Raw genomic sequence first — 17376 nt, 5'->3', positions numbered from 1 at the left:
CGCTAATCCTCCCATCAGATTGGCAGAATGGAGTGGGGATAAAAACTTATATTGCACAGCTAATATCACTACCATGTGTATTGTGTGTTCTACATGTACATGTATGTTACACGCCAAATTTGCTTGAAGATAAATATGTTATCACAGGCGTGCTCGTGGAAATACGGAAGATATACATGTAGCGCGTCTGCGTCCCATATCCAACTCGGCCTTCGGCCTCATTAGATAAAGGACGCAGAAGCGATATACTTTTCCGTATTCCACTCGCGCTTGTGTGATAACTTTCTTATATAGCGTGCATATTAATCACTCAGTGCTGCTCATGGCGCTGCAACATTTAATACTTTCCGGCAAGGTATTCGAGGCTATGTTTGAATTAGGACCTACTCCTTTGGCTGTGCCGCATTATGCAGCCAATCAGCCCAGGTACACTGGGGATGAATTCCTTCTCTTTTCGATAAAGTGCACTGGGTTCTTCTATGGTGCATGACACAACACACAGGACCAACGGCTTTACGTCCCAACCAAGTCTTAAGAGAATGTGAACGCAAGAGGTAACCTTGCAGGGGACTTACGAACTGAGCAGCGGTCACCAGTGAAGCAATCTGTGCACACACATCGGTAGGAGGTCAGGGTATCAGGGATGCAGATACCGCCATTCAAGCAGGGCTGAGACAGGCAGGCATCAACTGCAAGGGTTAACAAGTGTGAAACATTAACATTATAATAACATCATATATGTACATTAAGGATTTGATAGTCTACCCATCTTTTTTTTTGTTATAGGGTTTTGAGAAAAACAGTAGTTCAAAGTTAAAAGGGAGTGTGGGATTAGTTTTCCGGTCAAACTTCAACAAAATACAAGTAGGAAAACATCACACTTATGACCAAATTAAAGATGCTATGTCAGATTTTTGGCCGATTTAACCCACAAACTTTGATTTTAAATTCAGTAAGTATTTTCATGGGGGTTGAGAAAGTTACAAGCTTTCATTTGAGCCATTGCTCGAAAAAAAAATGTCATGGTTCCAGACCATTTATCATTTATCTCTACTCACCTTCTTCGATTGTAACTGTGAAAATACAGCTGACGGAGTTCCCAGCCTCATCCTCAAAGAAGTAAGTGACCTGGGTCGAACCGGCAGGGAAACTATCTCCGGGGCTCATGGTGTTGAAGACAAGGTTGACTACACCGGTGTTGTCCGTTGCGGTAGGTGCGACGAAGTTGACAGGAACCGGTGCGTCGCCAGCCACTACGGTCCTGACGATGTCCGAAGGGCAGAAGAGGAGGGTTGGCGGGAGTGAATCAACTGGGAAAGTAAAAAAGTATAGAAATGAAAGATTTCATTTAAAGGGGAGGTACACGTTTGGTAATTACTCCAAACAAATATCAACTTAAAAACTGACTTGGTAATGAGCATTGGAGAGCTGTTGATAGTATAATACATTGTGGGAAACGACTCCCTCTGAAGTTATGGTAATTTCTCACTAAAATAATAAAAGACTTCTAGCTACATATAGAAGTCTTTTATTCCTATCTGAAAGCACACAAATTCGTCCAACAAGGGTGTTTCTTTTTTCATCATTTTCTCGCAACTTCGATGACCGATTGAGTCCAAATTTTCACAGGCATGTTATTTTATGGTTACGATGGGATACACCAAGTGAGAACACTGGTATTTGACAATTACAAAACGTGTACCTTCCCTTTAATAATTATTAGATAATAATAACTAGTTCTTATATAGCTAATTTCACAACAACCGTCTCATTTTTTACTCCCATAAACGGCCGGCCCTGTTAGGTAGCAAAGTAAAAGGAAAACCATGCTATTTTCAGGCAAATTTGTGTGGATCATTGTATTCTACTTTTAAATCATCTTTCCAACTATGACTATATGCATTTTTTAACAAACGGTAACAAACGCTTTTTATAGACCAACTCGTCCGATCCAAGGCAACGTGTTCCTTCTACCACTAGGTCATGATACCCTAGAATGCTTCTTGTTGGAAATGCAACTCTGTTTAGCTAGCTTTCATGCACTATTTATTATAGTGACGAATGTATCACATTAATTGTTCACTTGTTTCTTTTGCAAATGGTGACCCCGCAAAAAAAAGGGCATCATACATGTAGTACCGTCAAGAGTCCTGTTTCCCATTCTGAAAACTGTCAAATGAGGTGCATACTAAGACAAGCATGTACCTCGCTCACGTGTACCAAAGTAATAGACCTTATGCACATGACGTCATTTCAGTAGGGCGCCCTCACCTAGAGATCAAAAGGAGGTTGTTCATTGGCCAATACTGTGCGCGGCGCAGACAAATCTGCGTGTTTCAATTGTTTCGTCACAGTTTTTCCTCTAAGATGGCGGCTGGATGACGTCAATGTTTAAGGTCTATTGCGATTAGGTCCATGTACATGTAATGTCACAGGTCACATCATCTATGCTATACAAAAACTGAAGGATGATAACAAAAATCAAAAGGATAAGGTCCTTACCAGCGATGACAGTAACAATGAACTGGCATGTAACCTCGTTCCCAGATGGGTCCATCAGTACATAGGTGACGGTGGTGTCACCCACAGGGAAGAAGGACCCGGGCAGGAAGTTTCTCTGGGAGATGACCACTGTCTGGCCGGTGTTATCACTGGCCGTGGGCTCCTCCCAGGTAGCTGTGGTGCCGGACACGCCAAACTGAACCTGTTCTACGAGGTTGCCGGGGCAGGATGTTAGCACTGGAGGAATGGAGTCCACTGCAATAAGAGGAGATAACGATATTATAGATGTTTATTATTATTATTACAACCTGGGCAATACAATTTTTCATACACAATATCAACCTCTCGCAGGTACCTGTTTATACCCCTGGGTGAAGAGAAGCAATTATGGTAAAGTATCTTTCTCAAGGACACAAACGTCACAAACAGGAACCGAACCCACACTCCACATGCTTGATTTATCTTCAAGCAATCTTGAATATTCAATTCTGAATGGTCAACCCATACCCAACAAGAGGTGTGGTATAAAACCTATACATCATGCACACGTATAAAACCTATACATCATGCACACCCTGTGTATTGTGCTGTTTTTACTTTGTGTACTGCGTTTTAAGTACAATACGACATACGCACAGCTGTATCAACACCGCATATTGCGTTAATCTGTGCACAAGGTTGGTTAAAGATAAGTTGCAGATAAAACTTCACTGCCTTATACTGCTGGGCCACAACACCCCAAATGTACAATATATTAGCAATGTCTACTATAACTTACCTTCAACGATATTCACAACAAAGCTGCAAGAGTTCTCATTTCCGGCATCATCTGCGTAACGGTACGTTACGACAGTCTGCCCGGTGGGGAGGAAGTTCCCAGAGTTGTGGCTGCTCTCGATCAGACTGAAGCTACCAGAGTTGTCGCTAACTGTTGGGTTGTTCCAGGTGATGACGGCTCCACCAGCACCAAACTGAATTACTTCGTTTTGGTTCGGGGGGCAAACAACCATAGGGGGTTCCGGATCAGCTAGAAAAAAAAGTCAGAATAGTTGTAAGATTTATATGCTGCTGGCGACGACTTGAGCAAGCTAGTCGCAACATTGAGACCAATCAAGAACTCACTCTCAATAGTGAAGTTATAACAAACTAATAAGCTTCAGTAGTTGTCCAAGCCAATTTTACCTTCCGCCCAGGTAGTCGTTTAAAAAGCAGGACTGAGAAGTCTCTCGAACTCCAAAAATCTACTCCGAGGTAGTAGTAAAAGATAAGCAAGACAGTTCTCTAAAGAACAAGATCTACTTGGCAAGTAGACATACACATGGTGTTACCGCAAACAAAATGAGTGATGTTGCTCGCTAAAAATGCAACTTCACCAGGGATTCTTGCTAGCAGGAGCAGGTACCACTGTCATTAAATTAGTGACTGCTTCCTTGATTGATTCTGTTTTAACAAATGGAAATATAATTTTCCAAATGTGACTTTTTTAATCAGCGATAGTATGAATGGTTAAAAAGGCTTATACAAAGCCGAGTGTTTTGTAATGACAACACCAAAGAGTAGAAAATAACCGAAACCAGTCGACTTTATAGATTTTCACTTATGAGATTCAACACTCACCTTGCTCAGTTACAGTCACAGTGAATGTACAGACAGCCTGGTTGTTGGCAGCGTCAGTGAATGTGTAGGTAACCTGGGTCTGTGTTCCAGTGTTGAAGAAAGTTCCTGATTCTCTGGTCTGGGTGGTTGTGAATGCTCCAGAGTTATCAGTAGCTGTGGGCTCATTCCATGAGATGGAGGTCCCAGTGCTCTGGTATGGAACTGTGACAGCGACGCTGTCGGGGCAAAGGACGACAACTGGAGGAACTGTATCACCTGAAAGTTACAAGAAGCAATGAGTTATAACAAAAGTTGAAATAATAATCATAAAAATAACAATAAAGCAATTTAAAACGCGCAAAAAACATATCCACCCAAGGGGTGCTCAAAGTGCTAACAAGAAGACAAAAATAATAAAAATGGCGTGTCATGAGGTGTGCTTCAATTTGGTCTTGAAATTATCAACAGTCCCACAAGTCTTCAACGAGTTGGGAAGTTTGTTCCACAAACGAGTGGTAGTGGAGGCAAATGCTCGATCACCCCATAATCTTGGTTGTACCTAAACACCGATGTGTGTTAGCACTGTATACTCAGTACTTTCCCGAGCCCTGTGAAAAAATATCACAGGCATAATACTCGGGTGGGATTGGAACCCACGACCCTTGCAATCCCAGAGCAGTGTCTTACCAACTAGACTACCGAGGTTGCCGGGCAGGTAGAGGCAGTTCGAATCCTACGTTTTGGCAGGTGGTAATATTCTTCCCCCGATGCAAATTTAACATCTCTTACACCCCATGATAATTTTTATACATGTACCTTTTACAAAAGTGAGCAGAGCTCACTCAATCATGAATTATTTTCAGACTTTTTTATACTATATGAAAGTTCAGTCCATTACCTATCCATACATACCAGACCTATTCCCCAAGAATCAATTATTATTTATTCGGCAGCCATTTCAAAGGTGTATATTTTTGTTGTTGAGACACCCTGTAGTGTTTTAAGTCCATACACTGTGTGGATCTCTTCTGTGTTCAGCCTTTGATTTCACCAAACTTAAGATTGATCTTGGGGACTTACATGTAGGATGAGTTAAGTTCCCTCTCTGAAGTCATATGACGCATTGAACCCATCCTAAGTTAGGACGGATTACTTGTTTTAACTCGAGATAGGATTAATCCTAGCATTTGTGAAATCTGCCGCAGGTCCACTTTTTGTATTGTAAGTTTTTACTTGTAGAAATAAAACATAAATAAATAAATAAACCCAGCTTATACCTTGCTGAATAACCCTGACAACAAATGAACAGGTATTTTGGTTTCCAGCAGCATCAGTGAAAGTGTAGACAACCGGAGAGTCACCAACACTAAAGAATGATCCTGAGGCGCGTGTCTGTGTGGTATCAAAGGCACCAGAGTTATCATTTACAGTTGGCATGGTCCATGTCACTGATGTTCCAGAGGTCAGGAAGGGCACAAATTCTGTGATATCTTGCGGGCAGAACTCCACAACAGGTGGGACGGTATCACCTGTAAATAAAAAATAAAGTGGTTAATAATAAACACCATCATTTGTGTGATGGGGCAGCATGGTTTATACCCGTTTCAGACAGGCGCTTTAGACAGGTGCGCTGAACCAAATAGATAGAGGCGACTCATTTTGGTTTCAGACAGGCAAATTTAACATAACATTTACATGACAAGATCAACGTGCTGAAAACAAGGTGCTCCAGAGTCGTTCTGAACCGAAATGCAACAGTTGATCTTGTGACTTCTAGCGCATCCAATTGCTCCTAACAGTTGAAGACTTTTCATGTACTTAATTCAGAAATTGGCTTGGGGCAACTCTGGAGCGCCTTACTGAAATGGGTGTAAGAGCCTCACGAGCCGTATCAAAAACTGACTTGGGCAGTTGTTGACAACTGGTGGAACGGTATCACCTGATAATGAGATATAGACAAGATGAATTTGTTGGATAATCCAAGCTCAATGCAAATTCAGTGGTCGGGTAATAGGCCAATGGTTTGTACACGATCATACCAGTTTGTTTTTCTGTATCACTACCATGCTGATTTCATAAGTCAAAGTTGGTTTATGCTTAGAATTTTTTTGTTTTTTTATCAGTGTAAACTGTCCAAGAAACAATTTTTATTTCTCAACTTGTTCAAGTATCTAATTTTCTTGTTTTTTTCCTGGAACTGTAAATCATTATGGAAGCTATAAACTTTTGACAAGTTTGACATCATAACAAAAAGATAATGTTGTCCTCTTTCCTACACCATAATACAAAGTGTTTCTATCAATGATTATTTTATGTAACTGATAAATGTTTCCAGATGTAAGAATAAACAATACGTGTTGGTACATATGCTTAGGCAATTACAGCATTGTTTTGAAAATAAACGCTTCTAGGCGGAAATGAGTTAATGTTCAATCAATATTCAGAGGCAGTATTTCTAAATACTTACCTAATGATACTACAGTCACAGTGAACGAACAGAAAGCCTGGTTGTTGGCAGCGTCAGTGAATGTGTAGGTAACCTGGGTCTGTGTTCCAGTGTTGAAGAAAGTTCCAGAATCTCTGGTCTGTGTGGTTGTGAATGCTCCAGAGTTATCAGTAACTGTGGGCTCATTCCAAGACACAGTGGTCCCTGTGCTCTGGAAGGGAACTGTCACCGAGGTACTCTCAGGACAAACTCCAACATCTGGGGCTTCATTATCTCCTAGAAAATTGAAGAGAAAAAAAGAAAAGTTAGTTAAACCAAAGGTAAAGCTGGACGTCCAGAGTGGTTTGGCTACTTTTCCATCTTGCTACCATTTACCTCCACAATACTTTATAATTAAATGGACAAACTATTACCTTGTTGGATAACTCTGACAAGGAATTCACAAGTAGCTTGGTTTCCAGCAGCATCAGTGAAAGTGTAGACAACCGAAGAGTCACCAATACTAAAGAATGATCCAGAGGTACGTGTCTGTGTGGTATCAAAGGCACCAGAGTTATCATTTACCGATGGCTCGGTCCATGTCACTGTTGTTCCAGGGTTTAGGAATGGGACAAACGTGGTTATGTCTGCTGGGCAGTTAGTCACAATTGGAGCTGAAGTGTCACCTATGAGGGAAAACGAATAGAATAGAAGGAAAATAAGGTTGGATTTTTTTTATGAAGAATAGATGGCAACAAATTGTTCAATTAAACAAAACACAACTTATCCTGGTTCTCTATTTAAAGTTGGTACTCAATCAGTTAACACGAATCTGCCGAGCTACGTGATAATCCGCCATTGTTTACACCCTTTGGCTGCTTTAAACCAGAAATGTGTTCCACAATCCTTTGCTTCAATACAGGCGACAGTCACACACACGCTTTGCAAAGTTTTATGTCGATTTTGATCAATGTTTGGGCTGCAAATTCAAATTTTTGGCAGTCAAAACTTTTTAAAGGAAGAGGTGAAGAATGCCTTGTGTCCACAGCACACAGGTTTGAACTGTTTCGATATGAACTTTTGCCGTGTAGACAGAGAAATTGTCAAAGGAAACTTGTGTTGTTGAATATTGTATGTTAGAAAAGGTACATGTCGACATGTATCATTATGAAGCATAAGAACACTTCTTTCACAACAATGACACTTTTGTCAAAGTTGGTTTATGCTTAGTATTCTTTTTTTGTTATCAGTGTAAACCGTCCAAGAAACAATTTTTATTTCTCAACTTGTTCAAGTATCTAATTTTCTTGTTTTTTCCTGGAACTGTAAATCATTATGGAAGCTATAAACTTTTGACAAGTTTGACATCACAACAAAAAGATAATGTTGTCCTCTTTCCAACACTATAATACAAGGTGTTTCTATCAATGATTATTTTATGTAATTGATAAATGTTTCCAGATGTGTGAATAAACAATACGTGTTGGTACAGATGCTCAGGCACATACAGCATTGTTTTGAAAATAATTGCTTCTAGGCGGAAATGAGTTAATGTTCAATCAATATTCAGAGGCAGTATTTCTAAATACTTACCTAATGATACTACAGTCACAGTGAACGAACAGAAAGCCTGGTTGTTGGCAGCGTCAGTGAATGTGTAGGTAACCTGGGTCTGTGTTCCAGTGTTAAAGAAAGTTCCAGAATCTCTGGTCTGTGTGGTTGTGAATGCTCCAGAGTTATCAGTAACTGTGGGCTCATTCCAAGACACAGTGGTCCCTGTGCTCTGGAAGGGAACTGTCACCGAGGTACTCTCAGGACAAACTCCAACATCTGGGGCTTCATTATCTCCTAGAAAATTGAAGAAAAAAAAAAAAGTTAGTTAAACCAAAGGTGAAGCTGGATGTCCAGAGTGGTTTGGCTACTTTTCCATCTTGCTACCATTTACCTCCACAATACTTTATAATTAAATGGACAAACTATTACCTTGTTGGATAACTCTGACAAGGAATTCACAAGTAGCTTGATTTCCAGCAGCATCAGTGAAAGTGTAGACAACCGAAGAGTCACCAATACTAAAGAATGATCCAGAGGTACGTGTCTGTGTGGTATCAAAGGCACCAGAGTTATCATTTACTGATGGCTCGGTCCATGTCACTGTTGTTCCAGGGTTTAGGAATGGGACAAACGTGGTTATGTCTGCTGGGCAGTTCGTCACGGTTGGACCTGAAGTGTCACCTATGAGGGAAAACGAATAGAATAGAAGGAAAATAAGGTTGGATTTTTTTTTATGAAGAATATATGGCAACAAATTGTTCAATTAAACAAAACACAACTTATCCTAGTTCTCTATTTAAAGTTGGTACTCAATCAGTTAACACGAATCTGCCGAGCCTTGTGACAATCCGCCATTGTTTACACCCTTTGGCCGTCTTTAAACCAGAAATGTATTCCACATTCCTTTGCTTCAATACAGGCGACAGTCACACACACGCTTTGCAAAGTTTTATGTCGATTTTGATCAATGTTTGGGCTGCAAATTCAAATTTTTGGCAGTCAAAACTTTTTAAAGGAAGAGGTGAAGAATGCCTTGTGTCCACAGCACACAGGTTTGAACTGTTTCGATATGAACTTTTGCCGTGTAGACAGAGAAATTGTCAAAGGAAACTTGTGTTGTTGAATATTGTATGTTAGAAAAGGTACATGTCGACATGTATCATTATGAAGCATAAGAACACTTTTTTCACAACAATGATACTTTTGTCAAAGTTGGTTTATGCTTAATTTTTTTTTTTTTTTATCAGTGTCAACTGTCCAAGAAACAATTTTTATTTCTCAACTTGTTCAAGTATCTAATTTTCTTGTTTTTTCCTGGAACTGTAAATCATTATGGAAGCTATAAACTTTTGACAAGTTTGACATCATAACAAAAAGATAATATTGTCCTCTTTCCAACACTATAATACAAGGTGTTTCTATCAATGATTATTTTATGTAATTGATAAATGTTTCCAGATGTGTGAATAAACAATACGTGTTGGAACAGATGCTCAGGCACATACAGCATTGTTTTGAAAATAATTGCTTCTAGGCGGAAATGAGTTAATGTTCAATCAATATTCAGAGGCAGTATTTCTAAATACTTACCTAATGATACTACAGTCACAGTGAACGAACAGAAAGCCTGGTTGTTGGCAGCGTCAGTGAATGTGTAGGTAACCTGGGTCTGTGTCCCACTGTTAAAGAAAGTTCCAGAATCTCTGGTCTGTGTGGTTGTGAATGCTCCAGAGTTATCAGTAACTGTGGGCTCATTCCAAGACACAGTGGTCCCTGTGCTCTGGAAGGGAACTGTCACCGAGGTACTCTCAGGACAATTTACAACATCTGGGGCTTCATTATCTCCTAGAAATTTGAAGAGAAAAAAAGAAAAGTTAGTTAAACCAAAGGTGAAGCTGGATGTCCAGAGTGGTTTGGCTACTTTTCCATCTTGCTACCATTTACCTCCACAATACTTTATAATTAAATGGACAAACTATTACCTTGTTGGATAACTCTGACAAGGAATTCACAAGTAGCTTGATTTCCAGCAGCATCAGTGAAAGTGTAGACAACCGAAGAGTCACCAATACTAAAGAATGATCCAGAGGTACGTGTCTGTGTGGTATCAAAGGCACCAGAGTTATCATTTACCGATGGCTCGGTCCATGTCACTGTTGTTCCAGGGTTTAGGAATGGGACAAACGTGGTTATGTCTGCTGGGCAGTTCGTCACAGTTGGACCTGAAGTGTCACCTATGAGGGAAAACGAATAGAATAGAAGGAAAATAAGGTTGGATTTTTTTTTATGAAGAATAGATGGCAACAAATTGTTCAATTAAACAAAACACAACTTATCCTGGTTCTCTATTTAAAGTTGGTACTCAATCAGTTAACACGAATCTGCCGAGCTACGTGATAATCCGCCATTGTTTACACCCTTTGGCCGTCTTTAAACAAGAAATGTATTCCACAGTCCTTTGCTTCAATACAGGCGACAGTCACACACACGCTTTGCAAAGTTTTATGTCGATTTTGATCAATGTTTGGGCTGCAAATTCAAATTTTTGGCAGTCAAAACTTTTTAAAGGAAGAGGTGAAGAATGCCTTGTGTCCACAGCACACAGGTTTGAACTGTTTCGATATGAACTTTTGCCGTGTAGACAGAGAAATTGTCAAAGGAAACTTGTGTTGTTGAATATTGTATGTTAGAAAAGGTACATGTCAACATGTATCATTATGAAGCATAAGAACACTTTTTTCACAACAATGATACTTTTGTCAAAGTTGGTTTGTGCTTAATTTTTTTTTTTTTTTTTATCAGTGTAAACTGTCCAAGAAACAATTTTTATTTCTCAACTTGTTCAAGTATCTAATTTTCTTGTTTTTTCCTGGAACTGTAAATCATTATGGAAGCTATAAACTTTTGACAAGTTTGACATCATAACAAAAAGATAATGTTGTCCTCTTTCCAACACTATAATACAAGGTGTTTCTATCAATGATTATTTTATGTAATTGATAAATGTTTCCAGATGTGTGAATAAACAATACGTGTTGGTACAGATGCTCAGGCACATACAGCATTGTTTTGAAAATAATTGCTTCTAGGCGGAAATGAGTTAATGTTCAATCACGATTCAGAGGCAAAATTTCTAAATACTTACCTAATGATACTACAGTCACAGTGAACGAACAGAAAGCCTGGTTGTTGGCAGCGTCAGTGAATGTGTAGGTAACCTGGGTCTGTGTCCCACTGTTAAAGAAAGTTCCAGAATCTCTGGTCTGTGTGGTTGTGAATGCTCCAGAGTTATCAGTAACTGTGGGCTCATTCCAAGACACAGTGGTCCCTGTGCTCTGGAAGGGAACTGTCACCGAGGTACTCTCAGGACAATTTACAACAACTGGGGCTTCATTATCTCCTAGAAATTTGAAGAGAAAAAAAGAAAAGTTAGTTAAACCAAAGGTGAAGCTGGATGTCCAGAGTGGTTTGGCTACTTTTCCATCTTGCTACCATTTACCTCCACAATACTTTATAATTAAATGGACAAACTATTACCTTGTTGGACAACTCTGACAAGGAATTCACAAGTAGCTTGATTTCCAGCAGCATCAGCGAAAGTGTAGACAACCGAAGAGTCACCAATACTAAAGAATGATCCAGAGGTACGTGTCTGTGTGGTATCAAAGGCACCAGAGTTATCATTTACCGATGGCTCGGTCCATGTCACTGTTGTTCCAGGGTTTAGGAATGGGACAAACGTGGTTATGTCTGCTGGGCAGTTCGTCACAGTTGGAGCTGAAGTGTCACCTATGAGGAAAAACGAATAGAATAGAAGGAAAATAAGGTTGGATTTTTTTTTTATGAAGAATAGATGGCAACAAATTGTTCAATTAAACAAAACACAACTTATCCTGGTTCTCTATTTAAAGTTGGTACTCAATCAGTTAACACGAATCTGCCGAGCTACGTGATAATCCGCCATTGTTTACACCCTTTGGCCGTCTTTAAACAAGAAATGTATTCCACAGTCCTTTGCTTCAATACAGGCGACAGTCACACACACGCTTTGCAAAGTTTTATGTCGATTTTGATCAATGTTTGGGCTGCAAATTCAAATTTTTGGCAGTCAAAACTTTTTAAAGGAAGAGGTGAAGAATGCCTTGTGTCCACAGCACACAGGTTTAAACTGTTTCGATATGAACTTTTGCCGTGTAGACAGAGAAATTGTCAAAGGAAACTTGTGTTGTTGAATATTGTATGTTAGAAAAGGTACATGTCGACATGTATCATTATGAAGCATAAGAACACTTTTTTCACAACAATGACACTTTTGTCAAAGTTGGTATTTTTTTTTGTTTTTTATCAGTGTAAACTGTCCAAGAAACAATTTTCATTTCTCAACTTGTTCAAGTATCTAATTTTCTTGTTTTTTCCTGGAACTGTAAATCATTATGGAAGCTATAAACTTTTGATAAGTTTTACATCATAATAAAGATAATGTTGTCATCTTTCCAACACCATAATACAAAGCGTATCTATCAATAATTATATTATGTAATTGATAAATTTTTCCAGATGTAAGAATAAACAATATGTGTTGGTACATATGCTTAGGCAATTACAGCATTGTTTTGAAAATAAACGCTTCTAGGCGGAAATGAGTTAATGTTCAATCACGATTCAGAGGCAAAATTTCTAAATACTTACCTAATGATACTACAGTCACAGTGAACGAACAGAAAGCCTGGTTGTTGGCAGCGTCAGTGAATGTGTAGGTAACCTGGGTCTGTGTCCCACTGTTAAAGAAAGTTCCAGAATCTCTGGTCTGTGTGGTTGTGAATGCTCCAGAGTTATCAGTAACTGTGGGCTCATTCCAAGACACAGTGGTCCCTGTGCTCTGGAAGGGAACTGTCACCGAGGTACTCTCAGGACAATTTACAACAACTGGGGCTTCATTATCTCCTAGAAAATTGAAGAGAAAAAAAGAAAAGTTAGTTAAACCAAAGGTAAAGCTGGACGTCCAGAGTGGTTTGGCTACTTTTCCATCTTGCTACCATTTACCTCCACAATACTTTATAATTAAATGGACAAACTATTACCTTGTTGGATAACTCTGACAAGGAATTCACAAGTAGCTTGATTTCCAGCAGCATCAGTGAAAGTGTAGACAACCGAAGAGTCACCAACACTAAAGAATGATCCAGAGGTACGTGTCTGTGTGGTATCAAAGGCACCAGAGTTATCATTTACCGATGGCTCGGTCCATGTCACTGTTGTTCCAGGGTTTAGGAATGGGACAAACGTGGTTATGTCTGCTGGGCAGTTCGTCACAGTTGGACCTGAAGTGTCACCTATGAGGGAAAACGAATAGAATAGAAGGAAAATAAGGTTGGATTTTTTTTTATGAAGAATAGATGGCAACAAATTGTTCAATTAAACAAAACACAACTTATCCTGGTTCTCTATTTAAAGTTGGTACTCAATCAGTTAACACAAATCTGCCGAGCTTTGTGACAATCCGCCATTGTTTACACCCTTTGGCCGTCTTTAACAGAAATGTATTCCACAGTCCTTTGCTTCAATACAGGCGACAGTCACACACACGCTTTGCAAAGTTTTATGTCGATTTTGATCAATGTTTGGGCTGCAATTTCAAATTTTTGGCAGTCAAAACTTTTTAAAGGAAGAGGTGAAGAATGCCTTGTGTCCACAGCACACAGGTTTGAACTGTTTCGATATGAACTTTTGCCGTGTAGACAGAGAAATTGTCAAAGGAAACTTGTGTTGTTGAATATTGTATGTTAGAAAAGGTACATGTCGACATGTATCATTATGAAGCATAAGAACACTTTTTTCACAACAATGATACTTTTGTCAAAGTTGGTTTATGCTTAGTATTTTTTGTTTTATCAGTGTAAACTGTCCAAGAAACAATTTTTATTTCTCAACTTGTTCAAGTATCTAATTTTCTTGTTTTTTCCTGGAACTGTAAATCATTATGGAAGCTATAAACTTTTGACAAGTTTGACATCATAACAAAAAGATAATGTTGTCCTCTTTCCAACACTATAATACAAGGTGTTTCTATCAATAATTATTTTATGTAATTGATAAATGTTTCCAGATGTGTGAATAAACAATACGTGTTGGTACAGATGCTCAGGCACATACAGCATTGTTTTGAAAATAATTGCTTCTAGGCGGAAATGAGTTAATGTTCAATCAATATTCAGAGGCAGTATTTCTAAATACTTACCTAATGATACTACAGTCACAGTGAACGAACAGAAAGCCTGGTTGTTGGCAGCGTCAGTGAATGTGTAGGTAACCTGGGTCTGTGTTCCAGTGTTGAAGAAAGTTCCAGAATCTCTGGTCTGTGTGGTTGTGAATGCTCCAGAGTTATCAGTAACTGTGGGCTCATTCCAAGACACAGTGGTCCCTGTGCTCTGGAAGGGAACTGTCACCGAGGTACTCTCAGGACAATTTACAACATCTGGGGCTTCATTATCTCCTAGAAAATTGAAGAGAAAAAAAGAAAAGTTAGTTAAACCAAAGGTGAAGCTGGATGTCCAGAGTGGTTTGGCTACTTTTCCATCTTGCTACCATTTACCTCCACAATACTTTATAATTAAATGGACAAACTTTTACCTTGTTGGATAACTCTGACAAGGAATTCACAAGTAGCTTGATTTCCAGCAGCATCAGTGAAAGTGTAGACAACCGAAGAGTCACCAACACTAAAGAATGATCCAGAGGTACGTGTCTGTGTGGTATCAAAGGCACCAGAGTTATCATTTACCGATGGCTCGGTCCATGTCACTGTTGTTCCAGGGTTTAGGAATGGGACAAACGTGGTTATGTCTGCTGGGCAGTTCGTCACAGTTGGAGCTGAAGTGTCACCTATGAGGGAAAACGAATAGAATAGAAGGAAAATAAGGTTGGATTTTTTTTTTATGAAGAATAGATGGCAACAAATTGTTCAATTAAACAAAACACAACTTATCCTAGTTCTCTATTTAAAGTTGGTACTCAATCAGTTAACACGAATCTGCCGAGCTACGTGATAATCCGCCATTGTTTACACCCTTTGGCCGTCTTTAAACAAGAAATGTATTCCACAGTCCTTTGCTTCAATACAGGCGACAGTCACACACACGCTTTGCAAAGTTTTATGTCGATTTTGATCAATGTTTGGGCTGCAAATTCAAATTTTTGGCAGTCAAAACTTTTTAAAGGAAGAGGTGAAGAATGCCTTGTGTCCACAGCACACAGGTTTGAACTGTTTCGATATGAACTTTTGCCGTGTAGACAGAGAAATTGTCAGTGTAGACAGAGAAATTGTCAAAGGAAACTTGTGTTGTTGAATATTGTATGTTAGAAAAGGTACATGTCGACATGTATCATTATGAAGCATAAGAACACTTTTTTCACAACAATGACACTTTTGTCAAAGTTGGTTTATGCTTAGTATTATTTTTTGTTTTTTATCAGTGTGAACTGTCCAAGAAACAATTTTCATTTCTCAACTTGTTCAAGTATCTAATTTTCTTGTTTTTTCCTGGAACTGTAAATCATTATGGAAGCTATAAACTTTTGATAAGTTTGACATCATAATAAAGATAATGTTGTCATCTTTCCAACACCATAATACAAAGCGTTTCTATCAATAATTATATTATGTAATTGATAAATTTTTCCAGATGTAAGAATAAACAATACGTGTTGGTACATATGCTTAGGCAATTACAGCATTGTTTTGAAAATAAACGCTTCTAGGCGGAAATGAGTGAATGTTCAATCACGATTCAGAGGCAAAATTTCTAAATACTTACCTAATGATACTACAGTCACAGTGAACGAACAGAAAGCCTGGTTGTTGGCAGCGTCAGTGAATGTGTAGGTAACCTGGGTCTGTGTCCCACTGTTAAAGAAAGTTCCAGAATCTCTGGTCTGTGTGGTTGTGAATGCTCCAGAGTTATCAGTAACTGTGGGCTCATTCCAAGACACAGTGGTCCCTGTGCTCTGGAAGGGAACTGTCACCGAGGTACTCTCAGGACAAACTCCAACATCTGGGGCTTCGTTATCTCCTAGAAAATTGAAGAGAAAAAAAGAAAAGTTAGTTAAACCAAAGGTGAAGCTGGATGTCCAGAGTGGTTTGGCTACTTTTCCATCTTGCTACCATTTACCTCCACAATACTTTATAATTAAATGGACAAACTATTACCTTGTTGGATAACTCTGACAAGGAATTCACAAGTAGCTTGATTTCCAGCAGCATCAGTGAAAGTGTAGACAACCGAAGAGTCACCAACACTAAAGAATGATCCAGAGGTACGTGTCTGTGTGGTATCAAAGGCACCAGAGTTATCATTTACCGATGGCTCGGTCCATGTCACTGTTGTTCCAGGGTTTAGGAATGGGACAAACGTGGTTATGTCTGCTGGGCAGTTCGTCACAGTTGGAGCTGAAGTGTCACCTATGAGGGAAAACGAATAGAAAAGAAGGAAAATAAGGTTGGATTTTTTTTTATGAAGAATAGATGGCAACAAATTGTTCAATTAAACAAAACACAACTTATCCTGGTTCTCTATTTAAAGTTGGTACTCAATCAGTTAACACGAATCTGCCGAGCTACGTGATAATCCGCCATTGTTTACACCCTTTGGCCGTCTTTAAACAAGAAATGTATTCCACAGTCCTTTGCTTCAATACAGGCGACAGTCACACACGCTTTGCAAAGTTTTATGTCGATTTTGATCAATGTTTGGGCTGCAATTTCAAATTTTTGGCTGTCAAAACTTTTTAAAGGAAGAGGTGAAGAATGCCTTGTGTCCACAGCACACAGGTTTGAACTGTTTCGATATGAACTTTTGCCGTGTAGACAGAGAAATTGTCAAAGGAAACTTTTGTTGTTGAATATTGTATGTTAGAAAAGGTACATGTCAAAATGTATCATTATGAAGCATAAGAACACTTTTTTTCACAACAATGATACTTTTGTCAAAGTTGGTTTATGCTTAGTATTTTTTGTTTTATCAGTGTAAACTGTCCAAGAAACAATTTTTATTTCTCAACTTGTTCAAGTATCTAATTTTCTTGTTTTTTCCTGGAACTGTAAATCATTATGGAAGCTATAAACTTTTGACAAGTTTGACATCATAACAAAAAGATAATGTTGTCCTCTTTCCAACACTATAATACAGGGTGTTTCTATCAATGATTATTTTATGTAATTGATAAATGTTTCCAGATGTGTGAATAAACAATACGTGTTGGTACAGATGCTTAGGCACATACAGCATTGTTTTGAAAATAAT

The 17376-nt window shown here is 38.9% G+C and overlaps 1 protein-coding gene across 3 annotated transcripts in view; it reads right to left on the bottom strand.

Annotated features, from left to right (window-relative positions):
• LOC139934704 (uncharacterized) overlaps positions 1-17376 on the bottom strand; it is a 61941-nt gene that overhangs the window by 29674 nt on the left and 14891 nt on the right. The window contains exons 11-30 of one of the 3 annotated variants that reach the window (XM_071929072.1): positions 16284-16535; positions 15892-16146; positions 14708-14959; positions 14316-14570; positions 13159-13410; positions 12767-13021; positions 11615-11866; positions 11223-11477; positions 10060-10311; positions 9668-9922; positions 8507-8758; positions 8117-8371; positions 6958-7209; positions 6566-6820; positions 5376-5627; positions 4120-4374; positions 3281-3529; positions 2503-2757; positions 1059-1310; positions 576-689 (exon numbers count right to left, since the gene is read on the bottom strand). In XM_071929072.1, coding sequence (XP_071785173.1) covers positions 576-689; positions 1059-1310; positions 2503-2757; positions 3281-3529; positions 4120-4374; positions 5376-5627; positions 6566-6820; positions 6958-7209; positions 8117-8371; positions 8507-8758; positions 9668-9922; positions 10060-10311; positions 11223-11477; positions 11615-11866; positions 12767-13021; positions 13159-13410; positions 14316-14570; positions 14708-14959; positions 15892-16146; positions 16284-16535 — 4926 coding nt within the window. The remainder of the gene's footprint in view (positions 1-575; positions 690-1058; positions 1311-2502; positions 2758-3280; positions 3530-4119; positions 4375-5375; positions 5628-6565; positions 6821-6957; positions 7210-8116; positions 8372-8506; positions 8759-9667; positions 9923-10059; positions 10312-11222; positions 11478-11614; positions 11867-12766; positions 13022-13158; positions 13411-14315; positions 14571-14707; positions 14960-15891; positions 16147-16283; positions 16536-17376) is intronic. The other 2 variants (XM_071929073.1, XM_071929074.1) reach the window with 2 other exon arrangements.

This window comes from Asterias amurensis, chromosome 3 (assembly GCF_032118995.1).
Source record: "Asterias amurensis chromosome 3, ASM3211899v1".
NCBI lineage: Eukaryota > Metazoa > Echinodermata > Asteroidea > Forcipulatida > Asteriidae > Asterias > Asterias amurensis.
Note: the sequence above shows the minus strand (reverse complement) of the source record. Positions and strands in the feature narration are given on the sequence as shown.